General features: G+C 41.3%; 1 protein-coding gene across 5 annotated transcripts in view; it reads right to left on the bottom strand.

Annotated features, from left to right (window-relative positions):
* Window positions 1-20,328, bottom strand: part of PNLDC1 (PARN like ribonuclease domain containing exonuclease 1) — a 48,893-nt gene extending 28,565 nt beyond the window's left edge. For 3 of the 5 annotated variants that reach the window (XR_014155119.1, XR_014155120.1, XR_014155121.1), the window contains exons 1-19: window positions 18,378-18,637; window positions 17,051-17,108; window positions 16,871-16,944; window positions 15,984-16,017; window positions 15,743-15,866; window positions 15,260-15,348; window positions 15,057-15,157; window positions 13,462-13,541; window positions 12,387-12,524; window positions 11,946-12,015; window positions 11,669-11,754; window positions 10,072-10,127; window positions 9,230-9,297; window positions 8,165-8,218; window positions 6,505-6,547; window positions 5,211-5,310; window positions 3,131-3,306; window positions 725-823; window positions 85-217 (exon numbers count right to left, since the gene is read on the bottom strand). Coding sequence is in view for 2 of the 5 variants with exons in the window: in XM_081856533.1 (XP_081712659.1) it covers window positions 145-217; window positions 725-823; window positions 3,131-3,306; window positions 5,211-5,310; window positions 6,505-6,547; window positions 8,165-8,218; window positions 9,230-9,297; window positions 10,072-10,127; window positions 11,669-11,754; window positions 11,946-12,015; window positions 12,387-12,524; window positions 13,462-13,541; window positions 15,057-15,157; window positions 15,260-15,348; window positions 15,743-15,866; window positions 15,984-16,017; window positions 16,871-16,944; window positions 17,051-17,108; window positions 18,378-18,453 (1,599 nt within the window). In the remaining 3 variants the exon portion in view is untranslated. Of the gene's footprint in view, window positions 1-29; window positions 218-724; window positions 824-3,130; window positions 3,307-5,210; window positions 5,311-6,504; window positions 6,548-8,164; window positions 8,219-9,229; window positions 9,298-10,071; window positions 10,128-11,668; window positions 11,755-11,945; window positions 12,016-12,386; window positions 12,525-13,461; window positions 13,542-15,056; window positions 15,158-15,259; window positions 15,349-15,742; window positions 15,867-15,983; window positions 16,018-16,870; window positions 16,945-17,050; window positions 17,109-18,377; window positions 18,638-20,072 lie in introns of those variants that run through there. The other 2 variants (XM_081856533.1, XM_081856534.1) reach the window with 2 other exon arrangements.
* Between the last annotated feature and the right edge of the window lie 527 nt (window positions 20,329-20,855).

Here is a 20,855-nt window from a genome sequence, read left to right as displayed (position 1 = left end):
CACTTCCCACATTAGGAACCACACATAGGTTTGGGACTACTAGAGAACTGCAATGTATTTTAATATATTGTAAGTATCGCTTACAGTGATGATGAGGAAGAAAAGGACACACAGCAGATAAAAATGCTTCTATTAGATGATTGCTTATGAAGCATAATTGGCAGATCCTCCAAGGAAGAATGCCAGTAGAGACCAAGAGGTCACAACGCCACAAATTCTGAAAAGAGAGAAGAATATCCAGGAGAACATCAGCCACAACAATCAACATTTTGAGCCCTCCCCAACTCTGTTTTTATATTCACTTTCACAAGCATGACTTCCAATGTCTATTTTTATACCAAAAATTATATACTGTTTGATTGTAGTAAAACCTTTAAGTGCTTCACAAGAAATATCAAAACCATCAATAAAAACAGTTCTTTTTTTAAAAAAAGAAGCCCAGAAAATGTACCTTTTCCAGACACCCCTAATCACCACCTCAGATTTTGTCTCCCACCTCCTAAAGTACTGAAAATAAAACTGAGTACAGATATAGAGTTGCTACATGTACCCAGATCCATGCTTTGCAGCAAACTGTCAAGAATAGGAAGGGATTTATTTCACTCTCTCTTCCCTCACTTTTGGGTGGGAGGGGGGAGATATAACTTTAAAAAGCTAAGTTTCATCAAGGCCTCTATTAATAATAATAAAAAATGAGATTATGTATAAAGTTAACTTTACTTACTGAAGGAAGAAATTCACTTGTGGAGAATGCCTCCAGTGGTGGTATGGGGAAATCTGCACGTTGGGATGATTTTTATATTCTCTCAAAACCATTCTGACACTGTAAGAATAATTAAGAAAAGTACAACTTTGACCTACAAAGAAGAAGAATGATCTGATAGCCAAAAATTAGCTTCTGGACCCAAACTGGTGCTGTTTGAAGCTGTAAATCTGTTGATCCAACTGCTGTTTTCACCGGACAATTCCCTCCCAAAAGAGACTCTACCCACCTGCCATTTATTTATGGACAATACATACTAAACACACCGTCACTCATCCCTATTCTTGCAGCTCTCATGCCCACATGTTGACTGTCTGTCATGAGGGAGGGCAGGCTCCATCTGCCTACACACCCTCTTTCTCCCCCTATTTATAGCGGGACTTGACATCTTTCCGCAGGGCCTGCAAGACAGAGCTGTTCCACCAGGCCTTTGGCCGAGGCACAGTCTGACCGCCTCCTTTGGTAATCCTCACAGAACTCTACTCCAATGGTTGCCCTTAATTTGATTCTGAATTGATTTTAGAATGAATTGATTTTAGATTTTATTTCTATTAATTGATTGTGATTTTAGTTAAACTGTGTTACTTTTACTGTTGTTAGCCACTCTGAGCCCAGCTTCGGCTGGGGAGGGTGGGATATAAATAATTTATTATTACTATTATTATTATTAAGAAAAAAACAAAACAAAAAGTGCCCTTCTCTTCCCACTTTTGAGCCCACAACCAAAGAGGTGGTGTGTGATGGTTTTGTTTATACGCTTCTACAACTTTGGGGGGAAATTAAAAAAATAAAATAAAGAGAATACCTCTCAGCCACTCCCAAGATCACCCCCAGTACAAACCCAGGTTAGGGCAATTTGCAATGCCAGCCTTTCCTGTGCCATCCTGCCCCCCCCCACTTGAGAGCAAGCAAGCCCTGAGAATATCCTCCTTCAGGCGCTGCTTGAATTTGAAGCAACCATATACTCCTCTGTCTGCTGCCATTTAATAATACAGCAAGGGCGGGCAACCTATGGCCCTACAAAACCCCATGAGTGCAAATTCAAAAATACTTTTAAAAGTCTAATACATATATGTTTTGATCTTGTAAAAAAAAAAAAAAGAATCTGAAGAAAAGTTTCTATTTTCTCTGCTTTACTAGCAATCCCTCCAAGATGTCCTGGAAATTGCATTAAGCAATTTGAGAGAGCACTACTAGGGAATACTGACAAAGTAATTTCTATAATGTATAAAATGTTGTTAGAATGGGAAACAAAAGATGAGCAGGTGAAGTCTGTGATGATTCAATGGGCAAGAGACATTGGTCACAATATTGAAATGGCTGCATGGGATAAGTTGTGGAATGTTGATTGAAAATTCACAGCATGTTATGTACACTGAAAGAAAAATATATGAAAATGATGGATAGATGGTATTTATCTCCTGGTATTTATTTGTGTTGGAAATGTAAAGAAAAGGAAGCTAATTTTTATCAGACGTGGTAGTCCTGTAAGTGAACAAAAGCCTTCTGGGAAATGATCTACGTATAATGAATTGAAGACAATGTTCAAAATAACTTTTAGTAAAACAAAACAAAACCAGCAGCTTTTCTTTTAGGGATAGTGAATACAGAAATTCCAAAGGACCGTAGAAACCTATTTATGTATGCTACAACCGCAGCCAGAATGGTCTTTGCCCAGAGGTGGAAAGAGGATGTTGTTCCAACCAAGTAAGACTGGCTGATTAATTTGATGGATTATGCCAAAATGGCAAAATTAACGGTTGTGTTAAGAAACCGGGGGGGGGGGATGATTAAGGAGTGCAGAATATTTGTGGAATATTTGAAAAATCGTGGTATGCAACTAAGTGCGTTGGTAGGGTTAGCTTAAGTCAAGCAGTTAAAAGTATTATTAATTATAGAATAATTAAGAAATGGAGTAAAGTGGAAAATGCAGTGTTACAAATTTCAATAAGAGAAGAAACCACAAAAGGGGGAAGGGGAGTTTGATCTGTATTTGTATTAGAAGTATGACATTGTAAGATTTGTATTTGTAAATTCTTGAAAACGGCAATATATATATATATATATATATTTGCTTTCGTATATATATATGAAATTACATTAAATTTGAAAATACGTGGACACTGGATTTCCTCCACTTCCAAAGGGTATCATTGTGTTTCTTGCACCCTTGGATTTGAAAGCATTTCAAATACCCAGGAGCATACATGGGTGTGGCAATTGAGCAGAGTATAAGCATATACTTCCCCTGCTGCATGAGGATCACTAAAGTAAAACTGAATCCAGATGTTTTGGAATGAGACTCTGTCTGGTCCAACATATATCAGAGAAAACTGGCAGAATAACAACTGCTTTTTGATCACATACTTTTTAAAATTATTGGAGAGTAAGAGAAACTGGTTCCTCCTTAGCCGCCGCACATCAAATCTGCAGAAGATTTTAAACTCCCGATAGATCTGCTCTTCATCAACCCCAGGCCATCCTCGCACATTAATGATAAGGAGTGGTGGAAGCTTTATAGGGTCATCCATACCGGAAAAATTCTAAGAAAAGAATTAAGTTAACCCTTCAGCTACTGAAGGCACCAAGAGGAAGATTCACAAAAGGGTCTAAATATTATGAAACATTTCAATAAACTATGCCAAACACAACACACACAAACACAGTGGTAGGTAAGAATTGGTGGTTTAACATTAATGCTTAACATCAGGTTTTGGTGGTTATTTTTTAAAAAAATCAGTCACACTGAACATCCCCCAAAATAGTTTTTGCTATTTATTTGTGGTTTGAGCACCCTGGGGTTACGGCTCTGGGAGGGTGGAAGGGGAAAGTCCACTCACCCTCATTGGTTGTCGCAGCCAGGCCCCGGACCTCACAAGGGATCACACTATGAAGAACTGTTAGCTAGGTTGAGGAAGGGAAGAGCCAAGGATGTTGTAGACTGACTTTTTTTTGGAATACAAGTCCTTTTATTGTTTGCTGGTGTCCTCAGTAGCTAGGAGTGCCTTTTACCAACAGCTTTTCCTGTTCCTGGATTAGGATAGCTTGACCATGGTTGCCCATGCATTGACAACCTCATGGTTGGACCCTGCAATTTGTTCTATGTGGGGCTACCCTTCAGAGGCTGCATCTGGGGCAGAACACAGTGGCTAGGGGCAAACTTGTGGGGGCAAACTACTGCCAACCTATAATGCCTTGCTTGCAGGGTTTGCTCTGGTTGCCTGTTATTATTATTATTAACAACAACAAGAACAATTAATTGCTTAATTAGCCAAAGGCCTGAGAGAGAAGGAAGGTTTTTGCCCTGGCGCCTAAAAATATGTAATGAAGGCACCAGGCAAAAACATTCCTGTTGTTGATTTTTAGCCTTTAACTTCCTTTTTGTGTGTTGCCTTGAGACACTGGTTTAGAAGGTGATTAATAAATTAACTGCAATAATAACTATAGTGTTGTGATCCTATATAAAAATGTGCATACAAACATATTCAGTATGCTAAAACTGCACCCACCGGGTATATTTGAACCAAAGTCTGCATCACCATGTACAACAATGCAGTCGCACAATTTTCACCCCAGCTCCAAGATCAAGAATTATGAACAGGATAAACAGTGTATTGTTGTGAAAATTATGAATATTTGTATTGTCTGTCAGATGACATGGGCATGTGTTTTCTTTCCTCATCATGAAGAAATACTGTTCTGTCCAGCTTCTGGAAAGTTTGGGGCACTTTAATAAAATGAGCTTACTTTGTGTCCTTGCATGTGTGCAACTGCATGGTTCTATTATATTATGAAATATAAAAATTATGTGAAGACTACCTGCTGGAAACTCTTACTCATGTGGTTCTTAAATGTAAACTATATGCTGATCTCCGCCAGCAGTTTCTAGATCAACTCTGCATCCCCAAATGGAAACCAGAGTTGGAGGTCACACATTTTCTATTACTGGGGAACGAACAGAAGCTCACCAAATTAGTGGCTAAATATCTTTATTTGTTTTTTTGTCGCAGAAACACATTGCAGACGTCTGATCTTCCTGGAGACCTAGAGATGTAACGTTAGACTGTTTTGCCTCTTTTCATTTGACAAATGTTCTGTGACATTGGGGAGGTGGTAACTTTGTACTGATTTACTATGGATGTTTGTATGTGATGCCAATAAAAGGTTTGATGATGATGATGAATCCCATTATTCCTCACCACTGGTCAGGTACATCTGGAGGCAACACATCTGGAGGGTCCACCTTTTAGCATCACTCTTTGCCTCATCTTCTGTTCTTTAATATCCCAGGCTTCAGCCATGCAAACTACAAAACTATCTCCAAAACGACAGAGCTCACAAGAGCTCCTGCTCCCTGTTCCTATTCCATCTGAGCTTGTGGAGATGTTACACAAGTGGTTTCTCTTAGCAACTGGCTAACTGGAATCTTTTCACATTTCATACTCACTATTTTCCGAACACCAGCTCGGATAATGTTCACTTGATTCACACATGCAGCCAATACATCAAGGTACTGAGAAAACGAGGGAGCAGTCCTTGTTGAATCACTAAATTAAGGAGAAGCAGTGGATTGTAATAAATAAATAAATGATATACTAGAACAACTTAGGAATGCTAAGATTGCGCGCGCATGCGCGCGCGCGCACACACACACACACACACACAACTATTTTTCTTAGAAAAGGGTAAGGTCTCTTCTACTACCTGCCTCAGAGCAATTCCCTCCGCCCAGTAATGCAAACTGAAACTAGAGTACCATCACACAACACATTCCAATGTTATAAAATACAATAAATTCTTTAATTTTTATATTTCATGGAAGTCCATGCCAAAGTAAAGAGTTCCTCAATTTGACCCCTTTCTACTGCTACCTGGTCCCTTAGAACAGGCTTCCTCAACCTCGGCCCTCCAGATGTTTTGAGACTACGATTCCCACCGTCCCTGACCACTGGTCCTGCTAGCTAGGGATCATGGGAGTTGTAGGCCAAAAACATTTGGAGGGCCGAGGTTGAGGAAGCCTGCCTTAGAATGTCTTTAAAGCCCCCCAGGAGCTTGGTATGATAACTGGGATTTTTTAATTTTATTAAAGGGATATTTTATACCGTACATTAAGAGAATACTGATATTTACTTTGGGGGTCTTAAGGGTGCTTGATGACAGTTTCTAAGGTCTGTTGCTGACAGGACCTGTCTTTAAATATTAAAATCACCTTTCAGAACCCATCACCAAGCAGTTACTACTAAATACAGTCATAAGAAAAAGAAAGTGCACCCTAATAATAGCAATCATTATTAGGTAAATACAACCCCAAATTCGGTAACTACAACCCCAGATGAACAACAACACGATATATTACACTGTGTCATTATTTATTTAACAAAAATAAAGCCAAAATGGAGAAAAACTAAGTATACCCCTACTGCTTCCATAGGAATTAATAGGCTAAGTAGCGGACAGGGGCTGCTAATCAAATGTCCTTGCTTAATTGATCATCAGCAAGTGCACCCAGCTCTATAAAAGCCGAAGTTTTAGCAGTTTGCTGGTCTGGAGCATTCAGGTGCGTTTTAACACAATGCCAAGGAGGAAAGACGACACAATGCTCTTAGGGAAGCAAGTGCCACTGCCCATGAAACTGGTAGGGTTCTAGGCCACCTCCAACCAATTTTAAGTCCATCAGTGAGAAAGATTATACAGTGAGAAAGATTATTCAGAAGTGGGAAACATTCAAGCTATTTACTTACCAAGAAATTCTGTCAAGAAGCAAATGAGCTATTTTCAGAAGAACTGGAAAAATAAATAATTCCATTGTTCCATCTAGCAACTTATAAATGATAAGACTGCAAAATTGGGGGGGAGGGGGGAGGCTCCTAGAAAAGCTTTTTGATGCTCAAAAATAGGAATTAGATTGTTCTGAGAGTTGATTAAATAAGACATCAATCTTTTTGGCCTTCAAACCTTTACTAAAAAAGACTTAGGAGGGGATTCAGAGTCCCACGCTTTCAGTTGGTCTGTTTCCACAAGCACTCCATAATGCCTCCTCCTTGCACTGTTCTGAGGGTTCTTCCAAACCAATTTTGAGGGATGCAGGGGCAAACATGAGGAGGGGAGTCCCATTGCGCAAGCAGAAATCTTTGCACGGTACAGTTGTACCTCAGGTTAAGTACTTAATTCGTTCTGGAGGTCCGTTCTTAACCTGAAACTGTTCTTAACCTGAAGCACCACTTTAGCTAATGGGGCCTCCTGCTGCCGCCACACGATTTCTGTTCTCATCCTGAAGCAAAGTTCTTAACCCAAGGCACTATTTCTGGGTTAGCAGAATCTGTAACCTGAAGCATATGTAACCTGAGGTACCACTGTACCTCTTTAGTTTCATGAAAGGAAAAACAGCAATAACTCCTGGCTGGTTATGTAAACAGCATCCCTGCAGCTTCTAGTTGCCTCTATAAAGGACTGAGGTGACCAGCTCCTGGAAGAAGAACTGCTAGCTACCTAAGCCTGCTTAAAACCAATAAAGCAGAAACAAAGAAGACTGCCTTGTAGAGCTTCAAAGGGAAAAGCACATTGGCTTGATTTGGCCTCTTCCGGGAGCCAAATCACTGTATCTTATACTCTAGGTACTTATCACTACTAAAAGGAAATAAAAGTCTTCAAATATTCCATAACATTCATGTGCTGAGTGAGGCATAGGATCTACAAGAAGTTCCTTTACTAACTTTCAAAAAGGAAAAACTGCACATAAAGAGCTTTTCCAGCTCTGCTCGTGCCAATTCCCCCCCACCCTTTGCTATGAAAAGAGAAATAACAGGTTAGGAGTTATGATCACAATTATATTTGGCTGCTCCTGAGGGAGAGGACAGGCTTCAAAGCACATTCCACAGGGTCAGCTGGGACAAACTACTATTCCACTGAGAGAGGTAAACAACCTCTGCCAGTGAAATGACCACTTCTCCCCAGTGGCCATTCTAGCCGGTCAATATTAGATATGTATGTATACGTGGTAGTTTTTTGTCTTGCTTTTCTCTTCCTTCTCTATTTCTTTTGTGTCATATCCATTTGATTGTAAGCCTGTAGGCAGTGGTTGCTTGCTTGCTTGTTTGTTTATTTATTTAAAAAACTCTGCACAGTGCCTAAATTGTTAGAAACTTTAAAATAAGAATAAATATGTCATTCAGGAAGAACATGAGGTTTTGCTCTGAAACCCTCTGTCACAAATGTTCATATCCAAAAGAGGTTTTTATTATTTTTATGTATTTATGTATTTATGTATTTATTATTATTTCTACCCCGCCCATCCGGTTGTACAGTTTCTTTATTAATAAAGTAGACAGACTGCCCCATATGTTGAACTAGCACAATGCCGATGGAAGGGGGTATTTTAGACACAAAAAATTACACCCATACCTGATCCGCAGAGAAATGCATCATAGGCTGCCTCGTGAGGAGACTCCTTTGTAGCTGAAAGGTTTCCAACAAAACAGAAAAGGTAACATCTCCCCAGATAGTCTATAATGATCTGACCCAAAACAACTTCCACAGACAACCTATCGTGTTTCTTTTTGTTTTATGTTGCCGTTTTCCTCCCACCTCTAAGAATCTAGAGCATGGCAGTCTCTACAAGGATTCTGAAGGAATATCATCAGATCCCATCATTAAGTTGTGATCACATCCCACTTGAGTTTGGTCTGCCAGTAGAAGTAGTATCATGCAAAGCCTGTTGGAGGTTCACTGCTGATTTTGGCCTTGCAGAATGCCTTAAGCATCTATTTTCCCAGTGTTGTGGGCTGCAGTAGTAGTACCGTATTTTTCGCCCCATAGGGCGCACCGGCCCATAGGGTGCACCTAGGTTTTTTTTTGGGGGGGGGGAATAAAGAAAAAAAAATTATCCCCCCCCCCAGGTGCGGGGCTGGGGTGGGGGAAGCCCGAGCTTCCCTCAACCCCAGCCCCCAGAACAGGCTGCTATCCGCAAGCCGTGGGAGAGCTGCGTGAAGCCCGAAGCCTGGGGCATGCTGAGCTCAGCGCGCCCTAGGCTTCTGGGTGCAGGCAGCTCTCCGCAAGTCGTGGGAGAGCTGTGCGACTTCGCACAGCTCTCCCACGGCTTGCGGATAGCTTCCTGAAGCCTGGAGAGCGAGAGGGGTCGGTGCGCACCAACCCCTCTCGCTCTCCAGGCTTCAGCGAAAGCCTGCATTCGGCCCATAGGACGCACACACATTTCCCCTTCATTTTTAGAGGGGGAAAAGTGCGTCCTATAGGGCGAAAAATATGGTAGGTAGGGAACAAGGGCAGAACGAACAGTTTGGTGCATGTGTGCTGCAAGGGGTAGAAATGCAAAGCTATGTGTATCACAATCCTGTTCAAAGCTCCTCGTGACTTTGCTCTGTGATAAAAGCAACTGAAAACGTATCAATCGTAGTACTTATTCAGGTTAATGACTACACGCCAAGAATTTGTTTCCATAGCCAGACATACCGTATCTGAGGCAGTCGCTTGCATGAAAGATCTCTGGACAAGGCTGGTTTGTGGGATTCATGTCACTGCTGAAAGGTATCAATTGTCAAGCTTTCAGTTCTTAAGAAGAGCCCTGCTGGATCAGACCCAAGTCCAGCATCCTGTTCTATCAGTGGCCAACCATGGGAAGCCCGCAAATACAACCTGAATGGAATAGCAACTGGTATTCAAAGGTATATTACTTCCAACAGTAGAAGTAGAATATAGCCATTGTGCCTATTTATATAAAAGTTATCATATGTCCTCCTTGTCTTGCCTTTCCAGTGAAATAGAAACACTGGGCTGTCTTTTTCTTTTAGAAGAGGCAAGGGATGTTTGAATTATTTAAAAAACCAATTGTGGTCAGATAGGTGTTAATCACTGTGCAATGCAAAACATTTTCAAAACTGGAAGAAGACAACAATTTTAATTTTCTCCTATCAGGTGTTAAGCCCCTTCCCCAATCTGTAATTATGCTCCCCATGGTCTTAAATTCTACAGAGCAGTTGTCCATTCGCTGCCTCTTAATGTTACCCTGAGATCTGCAGCCTAAGAGGGGCACTTCACTCAGAGGATACAGGACTACTGGGCAAACAATGTGTAATTTCTTCAGAGACATTTGACGGAAGAACAAAGTACCATCTACCCTAATCTAAACTGATCACGGGGTCAACATCTGCAGGGCATGACACCCCCCCCAAAAAAATCCTGATTGAATTATGGAACAACTTGTTATAGTTCTTTTTCAGGCAGGCTAACTTAGTGATAAATCCAATGGCGACACACACACACACACACACACACACACAAATAAAATGGCTCACCCGTTCAGAACTTTATAAAGCTCCAAAAGATTTTCAGCTCGAGGAAACTGGAACTCCTGTTTAAAAGGAAGAATTTTTTAAAGCTTTTTGGTGACATGGAAAGAGCTGGAGGTTCACAAAGTAACAATGGATTGCAGTGCATAGGACATCAACTACTCTAGTGCAACATGTCTGTTGAAGCTTCCTATACCATTGTTTGTCTTCTAAGGCCCTGACCCCTCCAACATCATTATCCTCATAAAGATACAGGATTACTGCACATTTACTGAACAACTGAAACTAGAGGTTCACTGTGGGTCAGTCAGTTGGAGGTACCTGCGTCTCATCAGTAATCAGCTACTTTGAAATGTTCTGTATGCTATTTCATGTAACTGGGATGCGCACAGGTAGAAATCTTAGCAGCAGCCATACCAGGATTGTAACATACAACATGCCCTTAGGAATAGAACATCAAAGCCGTAACCTGAGACTAGAAACTGCTGTCCTATCACCTTCTCATTCACACACTGACTCAAAAGGCAAGGTTTCCACTTGTTTGGCCATACAGTTTCAGCACATCCTCCCACCTCCAATCATTAAGTTTATCATGTTGTTCCCAAGGCATCCAAGTATACAAGCTTGGGAATGCCAACCACATCAAAGAAAACCTGTCAAGTCCCATAATGCACCCTTCCCCTAAAGCCCAGCTGAATGTGACAATTACAACCACAGTCAGGAATTTAACCGTAATAATAATAATAATAATAATTTATTTCCTGCCTATCTGGCTGGGTTTCCCCAGCCACTCTGGGCGGCTCCCAACAGAATATTAAAAACACAATAAAACATCAAACATTAAAAACTTCCCTAAACAGGGCTGCCTGCAGATGTCTTCTAAAAGTCAAATAGTTGTTTATTTCCTTAACATTTGATGGGAGGGCATTCCACAGGGTGAGCGCCACCACTGAAAAGGCCCTCTGCCTGGTTCCTTCTAACCTCACTTCTCACAGTGTGAGGGAACTGCCAGAAGGCCCTCGGCTCTGGACCTCAGTGTCCGGGCAGAATGACAGGGGTGGAGACGCTCCTTCAGGTATACAGAACCTAGGCCGTTTAGGGCTTTAAAGGTCAGCACCAACACTTTGAATTGTCCTGTCTGCAGTGCACATTTTGCCTTCATGTGGGAAAAACACTGGTGTTACAAGAGACAAGAGTTACAATCCCAACAACAGGATGGAACTAAGAACCCTCAAGTACCACTAATGCAGATCGCTGCTCCACTTCTGGGAAGAAATAGTGGACGACAGACAGAAGTTGTCACTGCTCTTTGGGAAGGAGACAAAATTGGAGTTTCCTTGCTCATTTTCTGAACATATGGAATTGCCAGGCTTTAAACTATTCTAGGCCAGTCTTGTCTACTCTGACCGGCAGTGGCCCACCAATGTTTTAAGCAAAAGGCATCTTTTAGCTGTAGCCAAGATCCTTTGCTGTGGACTGAACCTGGGACATTCGGCATACAAACTAGGTGCTTATTTGCTGAGCCATGGACCCTTGCATTGACACAATGAGAGAGGGGCAAGAGGAGAGGCAATCCTGAGCATCAGCAGCCTATGAGAGTTACCTTCCAGGTGGCCTTTGCTATGTTCTTTGTGTCCATGACAACAGGAAACAGGGCATGTATGTTCTTTTTAAATTCATCGTAGTTTTCTTTAAAAAAAAGAGAGAGAGAGAAGATGGCGATGTTTGCTTCTTAATGAACAACTAAGCTGCTGACAATAGCTTGACCAATAACCAGAAATAGATCAGTTCCTAAAGCAAAGGTAAGGATCAGGAGCAAGGATCCTACTGGGGGAAGGATACAAAAGTCTCTTTGTGATTGAAGCTGGAAGTGACATTACCAGGGAGGGGCTTGTAGAAATTCTCATGCAGATGCAGAAGATCCATCAGCATATTGTGTCCCACCAGTGGCTGCAGAGAGAAAGGTAAGATTGTCAAAAACACAGCACTGCTGAACAGTGGTTAATGTGAATATGTTTTATACTAGGCCCTTTAAGAAAGGAAATGCAATTTACAAAATAAAGGCCTAGCGATGATCAGTTTATTGAGCTTATCACAGATCACCAGCTGAATTTCAATGGCTCTGGTCATTTCATATATAAAAATTCAACCATCACTAGGCCAGTACAATTTTAATTGATATCACCTGTATAAGTATAACTTTATATATACATATTCTGTTAAGCTTTTCAAAAGTTATTTTGAATTTTCTGCCACTGTGCCTTTACATCTGAATTGTTATTCTTTTATTTAAAAAAAACCCTAAAGAAAGTGGGATCTACCTTCTTTGCTTTAACTAGTGTCTGGAAAAGGTTGGTGAAACCCCTTGCAGAGAACAGAATTTGCTCTCTCTGACAAGAATCGTAAGAAGTATTTTCCAGCTGCCAGCGATGCTGCGGACTTATCTTCTTCACCATCACCTGAAGCAAGACAGGACAGAGGCTGTATGTTGGCAAGTGTGCGCTTTGTGCACCACCTATGGATCAGCCCACATGCGTAAACTGCTGAGATTTCATCACACCACCCTGGCCTCGGACTGCCAATTATAACCGTTGCATAAATGTACTTTGGTCCAGGAATGGCCATAGCAGTCAAACCAGCCACAGTTGGTCAACTGAGGCTTCCTGTGCCTCCAGTGACAAAGCTGGATCAAGAAGACCCCAAAACCACAAACTTGCTGCTTCAGATGAAGTGCAAACCCATCCCACAGCAGGCAACTAACCAATTTCTCATACACAGGTATGACTCACTCAGAGTGCCTCCGTCTTGCCAGGATTCAAGCTTAGCTTGTTTTTCTTCATCTATTTCACCACTGCATCCAGGCAATGGCCCAGGGATCGCACAGCCCCTCTTGATTCAGATGTTATGGAGAAATTGAACTGAGTGTCATCAGTAGACTGGATATAAATAGCACTGGATATAAAATACTCCCTATGGCACCCCATAGCATAGTCGTCAGGGGGGTGAAAGGCACTCTTCCCAAGGCTGCTCTCTGGACTCGGTCCTGAAGGTAGGATTGGAACCACTGTCGCTAGGGCTGAACCCAGATTGGAATGAGTCCAATTAATGAATAGATGTACCATAAATGGCTAACAGGGAGGCAGCCTAGTAAAGTATAACAGAGCCAATTTAGTGTTCTGCCTCCAGTGACCTAAAGACCTTTATTTAGAAAGATCTAACCTCAGGAAAAATACTAGCCAAATTGTTTTTATACACTCCTGCCAAAAGTTTAGAAGAATTCTCAAAGATCTATATATGGAAACCTGCACAATGGTAAAGACAAGATGTCCGTATTCCTAGGACTTGGATGCTATGAATGCACCAGTTCCATTTTAAACACGACAATATGAAACTTACTTTTTGACCTCCTAAAGGAATCGTCCAAATATCTTGAATAGCTCGTCTTAGAATCAGCTGTATTTCAAACACCTGGAAGCCTATAAGAAGAAAAAACATGAACAGCATGATATAGCTTCATTGTTCTTCACTAACACTCAGATGGCTGAATTAGAAAAATGGTACAGCATTTTAAGATTGCATTTAAGAAGCAGTTCCCTGCAGTGATTTCACTACTGTCCAAGTCTATATCCAATTAAGGTGTTACAAGCAGCAAGACACACTCACACAGGATCAGGCATTCAGACGGCTTTATCTCTCAATTCACCACTGTACTATTTTAAAATGCAGTTTGTAGGAAGAGGATGAATTGTGAGATTCCACTCTCAACACATACCGGTATGTTTTATTTATTTATTTATTTATTTTTTTAAATAATATTTTATTGCATTTTACACAAAATGACACACAAAAAAAGCAAATTTCCATAGACATTACAAAAAAAAGAAAGAAAAGAAAAACATGAAAAACATAGACAAAAAAAGAAAAGAAAAAAGAAATTTTAGCGTAGAAATAAAAGCTCACTTTCCAATTATAACCTTCAAAACCATATTTTCCTTACTTCCACCCGCCTCCCGATCTTGTATTCTATGTAGTAATTAGTTCAGCAAGATCATTCTTTATTCATTGTCATTCTTTGTCCCTCCCTTTGTACTCTTATTTAACTCAATCACTAGAACCCCTTCTTTTCCTTTTCAAAGTCCTCAACATTCAAAGGTTTTACAGTATTTTTGAAGGTAAGCTTTAAACTTCTTCCAGTCCTCTTCCACCTGCTCTTCTCCTTGATCTCGAATTCTGCCGGTCATTTCAGCCAGTTCCATATAATCTATTACTTGCATCTGCCATTCTTCCAGGGTGGGTAGATCTTGCCTCTTCCAATGCTTTGCGATGAGTACTCTTGCTGCTGCTGTAGCGTACATAAAAAAGGTTCTATCCTACTACCGGTATGTTTTAAACCCTCCCTACCTGTTGAAAGATAGCTTTCCAGAGAGCAGTGTTCTAATCCTGCTTAAACTTCCATTTCAAGGCTAGTTTTCTATGGCAAGCAAGGAAGGTTTTGGGTGTTCTCTAATGTATGCAGTCACATCACCTGCATTTTGCAGTGGTTCTCCTAGAATCCCATGTTTTTCTGGAACATGTTGAGAGTAGTATACTGTATATCATTTTCAGGAGAGTTGTGGGCATGGAGGAAAAGGATACTGCCCCTGCAAGGGATACTATCAAGTCCAATTTATTTTCATATCCATTTTCTGTTAAGTGTAGTATTCTCTCTCTCTCTCTCTCTCTCTCTCTTTCTTTATTGAAGCTGCATCAGTGAAGGTGCCAGGTCTTGCAGTAGTGCTTCCCCACCACCCCAGAATTAAAAAAATGGTACATAGCCTTATGTTCAGACTCACAAATAACAGGTACAGTGATAACAAAACAAAGGTTCTATTTCTCCAATGGGTGAGAGGGAAAGATACAAAAATTCAAGGTGTGGGGCAAGGAGCAAGTAACAAATTCAGTCAAGGGCTGTGGGACACGAAATCAAAAGTGCCTAAGCTTAGGCCCCCTACCATATATATCGTGTAGAACCATAGAATCTTTCGCTTCTGCTGATGACACCCAGCAAGTTACTTCATCAATCACTTTTTTCAGCTTGTCCTTTTCAAAGGTACTGGAGATAGAAGAGCAAGGCAGCTGTTTGAAACTTGTGAGCCAGTTTGAACCTGGACTTACCAGAACGCTCCACAGACTCTCACAGAAAGATCAGTTTTACCTGTGGACCATCAAGCTCCCGGGCAAAAGTTGTTGCTGAAGTTTCTTCTCTTGTGCTTCATTCATGTATGGGATTCCATCTTTAAGAAACTTGGGGGTGGGGAGAGAAGGGAGGATAAAAGTTACACCTCAGAAAGTTTCTGTGTTAAAGGAATATGGGTGCCAGAACTATCCCTTCTGTTCATTTGACTACACCAATCCTGTAAGTGGCTGTACTCCAGTATTAATTTAAAAATTCAAGTGCTTTAAAATTCTCAAGTGCAACAAAGCCCCAGCTTCCAGATGGAACGACCCCTCCCTCCTACCACACATGCTGTTCTGGGGGGGTCTTCCAACCCACCCACTCAGGAGGCATGGGAGGTGCATGTGGAGAGAAGAGGGAAAGCCTGTTGTGCAAGTAGAAGACGTAACAGTACTTAAATGGCAAAACAAGTCCAAAAATCCACATTTTGTTTGCCTAGTCTATTTGTAACAGAAAACATACCTTGTTGTAGTCAAAACCATAGTGAGACAAGAACTGAATGCTAGATGTTTGGAAACAGACCTCAGAATCCATTTGGCCAAATGTCATGGGAAGGAGAAAAAAGTTATAGGAATGAGCCACGTACCTGCAAAGAAAGCAGAATGACTAACAAGATTTCTGCTGGGAAAGGGCTGAAAGGCAGCATTTTTATCCCGTGATCACCAGCTAAATATAACCATTGACAAGAAAACACTATACGTACTTGTTGGATTTTTCATTGGAAAATATTGACAAACCTGAAAGAAAAATGTAAAATGTTATCACGCAAAACAGGCACCTGCACACAGTGACATTTCGATGACAAATGTGTGTTCTTCTCTATTCCTTGGCTAAAGCTATGATAGAACCATTTGCCTATTAGTAAGGATACCACCCATCTCGTCATTTACTGAAAATGACAATAGCAACCTTTCAGGTGGAAAGCTAAATTGGCCTTAATTTTAGCACCAAATACTGGCAGACATTGCAAGGAAGCTTAGGTGTTTGTAGAGAGGCTATTTATGAGGGACTTATATCTATATTGTTCATAGATGTATTACACTCCCCCATACTGCCCCAAGAATCATATTTGCACAGCAGATATCCAATAATTCCATCTTGACTACTTCCTAGAAGAGCCACAACCCCCCAAAATACCTAGAGAAAGAGACACCTCTGTTCTGGTAACTCTGAACAAACAATGCAGGAAACAGAGTATTCCTCTAAAACAGAGTTGGGGAACCTTTTCTGGCCAAGAGGCCACATCATTATCTCTTCACCCCTTGGTGGGCCAAACTTGGCAGAGCTTTCTGCCTGTCAGTCGAATGACTTCATGGTAACATTAATTGATGCTGTGTTTTGCAGCCCCAATTATCATGACTTCAAAGTGCAGTGCTGGTCTGTTTAAAAGCCCTTTGGAAACAGTTTCATGCCTTGCTCAAAGAGGGAAAAGAGGTAATCTGGACTTAAGTCCCTTTCAATCTCCCACTAGAACCCAAAACAAGGCAACCACAAGCATTCTCACCCAGATCCTTAATGTCCCTCAGTCTCTCACTCATACTGCATGTATAGGATTTACATTTGAGTTTTAGCAACTCAAAAAGAACTCACCAAGCTGACTCACTGTAAATTGCTGGACGCTCTGTCTGGCTTTTTGATAGCGCTCAGCAGGTGAATCAAAGAGGCTGGGAGGGGAGGAAGAAAATCATAAAATACTTCCATGTTGTGTATGCACCTTTATAGTACTCCTGTACACATCATCTGAAAATTTGTATGGTTAGACAAACTTACCTGTGCTGATTACTGGGTGGAAAGGTAGAATGCAAACCTGTGAACTCCATGTCAAGGCCTGCAAAATACAAAGAACAAATTGAACACAGCAAAGGGCACCAAACTAAACTATTTGCCTTCCCCACTACTCCTAAATAGACTGTGAGCATTTTTTGTAATTTTATATTCTGCCGGTTCCATCAATGCTCTCAAGTACTTTGCATGAGACACCAGTCCACTATGTTTGGTTGATTTTAAGAAGTTTCATCAGAATTGTAACTATTATAACAATAAAACTTTTGGAATTTAGTTTTACCTTGATTGTTAGTCCTGGCACAACACTAATGACCAGCTGCAAATACTCACTTTTCCTGACCCAGTTTTGTCACTGGAGGTCCAAGTATCCAGGAGCACCTTTTTTCAGCTTTGGCTGGTACAAAACCTCTTGCCGGTCCTGGAATCAGATACCTGAACTATTGTGGACAAGCTACCGATCCTTTCAAGACTGGTGTACTGCAATGCACTTTCTGTGGGGCTTCCATTGTGCAAAATTCTGGCTTAGTGGAGTGTGTAACCTGAAGCGTATGTAACCCGAGGTACCACTGTATTTGTTTTTAAAGCCACCTATCCTCTCAACTCTCCTTCAGTAGCAGTTGAGAGCTCACCCCAGCCACTCCTGCTACTCTGAAGCAGATCTGCAAACACTAACCTTGGTTTCCCCTTCCCTAATGAATTCTGGGGACTTAACATGGCACAAGCCGTGTGCATTCTGCTAAGGGATCCACTGGCTCTCCCTCCAGAAGTAAAATTCCCAGTATGCTTGCAACGATTGCCGTTATATTAGTTTAAAAATACAAAAAGAAAGAAAGAAAGAAAGAAAATCAAGCAGGAACCTTCACTGTACTATTTTCAAGGCCTCCTAAAACACTCTTGTTTAGACAAGCCTACCAGGATGCTTAGAAAGTTGAGGTAATGTTTTAATATTTTAAAGCACGGTCATGATTTTATTGTGTGTGTTTTTGTAAACTGCTTCCTTTAATATGGAACGGTGTATAAATCTTATGAAATAAATAAAACAAAATTGTGGCAAAAAAAAAAAATAGTTTAAAAATACTAATCCTGGAGAGGGTGAGCGGGTTCCCACTGAGTTCAGTGGGGTTTGCTTCCATGCAAGCAGGTCGAGGCTTGGACTGGGGCAGATCTGCCCAGGGGACCCTTCCCTTCTCCTCCTCCCCGTTACCGCAGCTCGATCAACTAAGCCCAAGACCAGCCGAGGGCCATTGGGAGATGCCCACCCCCACCCCCCGCCTTCGCAGGGATAGCTCCCCCCCCCCCGCATCTCCCTCACCGACAAAGTCGCAGCCGAGGATGAGCTCCTGCAGCTTCGGCAACTGCTCCTCAAACTCCCCGGCTCCCACATCCATCCCGCTTCCAGACACGCGTGCGGATCGAGACTATTCCCGCCCCACAAGAAGAGCCGGGAGGAAGCCACGCCCATCGCCTTGAAACAACGAGGAGCGACGCGAATTGCCGACGCGAATTGGACGCGAGCCTTGGTTTTGCCTCCCTTGAGCTTTTAAAGGTGGTCGACTCATGGGCTGCCCCCTCCCCAGATCCACAGAAACTATGCCCTTAGCAGGTGCCTCTCCGCCCCCCCGAAGGCTTGTTCCTCGCATTGGGGGTGTTTTTACCCATGATTTCCCCCCAAAGGCTCAACAACTTTATTATTATTATTATTATTATTATTATTATTATTATTATTATTATTATTATTATTATTATTATTCCCAGCCACTCTGGGCGTCTTACAGCACATATAAAAGCATAGTAAAACGTCAAACATTAAAAACTTCCCTAAACGGCTACCTTCAGATATCTTCTAAAAGTTGAGTAGTTCTTTATCTCGTCAACACCTGATAATCTTAGGCTAAGATAATTACCAGTATGCCTATTTCATTGTTTTCCAACATTTGGTATCAAATATTTCCATGCAGTAGGGCTATATAGGCAAAATGTGCTGGTGTTGTGACTATTTTGTTTTTTATAGTTGTCCATGCAACAATTTACTTCACAATAGCAGACGCCATCTGCAGTGAGAAAATTAGCTATGTTATATTTTAAACAGGCACCCACAGGAAATAATAATAACAGCCTTCCTCAGCCTGATGCCCGCCTGCTATTTTTTTAATAATAAGAATAATGACTATTATTATTAATAATAATTTATTTATACCCTGCCCATCTGGCCGGGTTTCCCCAGCCACTCTGGGCAGCTTCCAACAAAATATTAAAAATATAATAAAGCATCAGACATTAAAAACTTCCCTAAACAGGGCTGCCTTCAGATGTCTTCTAAAAGTCAGATAGTTGTTTATTTCCTTGACATTTGATAGGAGGGCGTTTCACAGGGAGAGTGCCACTACCGAGAAGACCCTCTGCCTAGTCCCCTGTAACTTCATTTCTTGTAGTGAGGGAACCGCCAGAAGACCCTCAGAGGAGGACCTCTGTGTCCAGGCTGAACCATAGGGGTGGAGACGTTTCTTCAGAGTTAATAACGGATCTCCTTAAAAAAGCTGTCCCAACAAAAATTCATGGGGCGCCTCACCCATCATTTCCCACAAAACCCCTTTCTCCTTGAACACCCACTTTCTTCCCAACTAGGGCTGCAGGAACTTTTAACACCGGCGTAGTCATCTGGAAAAACAAGCAACCAAAACTTTCCCTCATACCACTTGATATGGGAAATGGCATCTGACTTATTTGTGTCACACGGTGGCTAAATGGACAGGAGTCATCCTTCGCGGAAATGGACAGCAGCGATACTGTATTAAAAAGTGAAGGGTTTGGGGGGCCCTTTTAAACTTTATTTAAATGTTTATAAATAAAATGTGAAAGTATTTAAGCCTTGATCCTAAATGTAATCAGGACTGTTTAAAAATTGGGCCTTACCCCATATAAACAGAATTGCAAATAAAGCAGGAAAATCCTGTGTATGTAGTACTCAGAAATAAACCATAGCACATGTAAACTTTCAAATACTCACTTTGAAAGATTAAATCGCAATGTAACCATTAATCTCCAGACTCAAAACACTTTGGTTTGGGTAATACACCTCACCAATATACCGTGAGAAAGGTTGCCTGATGTATTGGATAACTGACACAGTTGTTCAGAATCTGGGATAATAGATAAACAGTGAGAACTTTGATTAAATACAACATTTCTGACTATGGGCCTGGTGACAGAATTAGATGTTAAATCAACCGTTCTAGTTTGATTTTCTGACCTTAACAAACTGAGGAGCAGAATAAATTAGGCTAATTCAAAGATCAAGGCTCATTAGTGCAAATGGCATGTTTAAATGCAAATGAGATCGACCATAAACTTATTGTTAGCCTAACTTCTCCCAACTGACTTTCAGCTGTAAGGGTGACTACGGGGCCTACTTGATTGTGGTATAGACGCTATTGTCACAGTAGGGCAGGCATGTCCAAAGTCCGTTTTGAGGGCCTAATCCAGCTTTGGTTGGCCCTCACGCATGTTCACTTCATCAAATCTGGCCCTATTTGAAAAAAGTTTTGGCACCCCTGCTGGACGGTGACTGAAACCAGTGCAAATGAATAGGGCAAATATGAACCACTGCTGTCACAGGCCCTCATTGTATATTTAAATTGTAGTCCCAGAGACAAATTGCACCCATTAGATTTTCTTGTCAAAGCGGGTATGAAGCTTATCACAGCAAAAAAACATAACTAGTTTAGGTAAAGGACCCCTGGACAGTTAAGTCCAGTCAAACTAAACTATGAGGTGCAGTGCTTATCTTGCT

The sequence above is a fragment of the Podarcis erhardii genome (assembly GCF_964252035.2).
Source record: "Podarcis erhardii genome assembly, chromosome: 3".
Classification (NCBI taxonomy): domain Eukaryota; kingdom Metazoa; phylum Chordata; class Lepidosauria; order Squamata; family Lacertidae; genus Podarcis; species Podarcis erhardii.
Note: the sequence above shows the minus strand (reverse complement) of the source record. Positions and strands in the feature narration are given on the sequence as shown.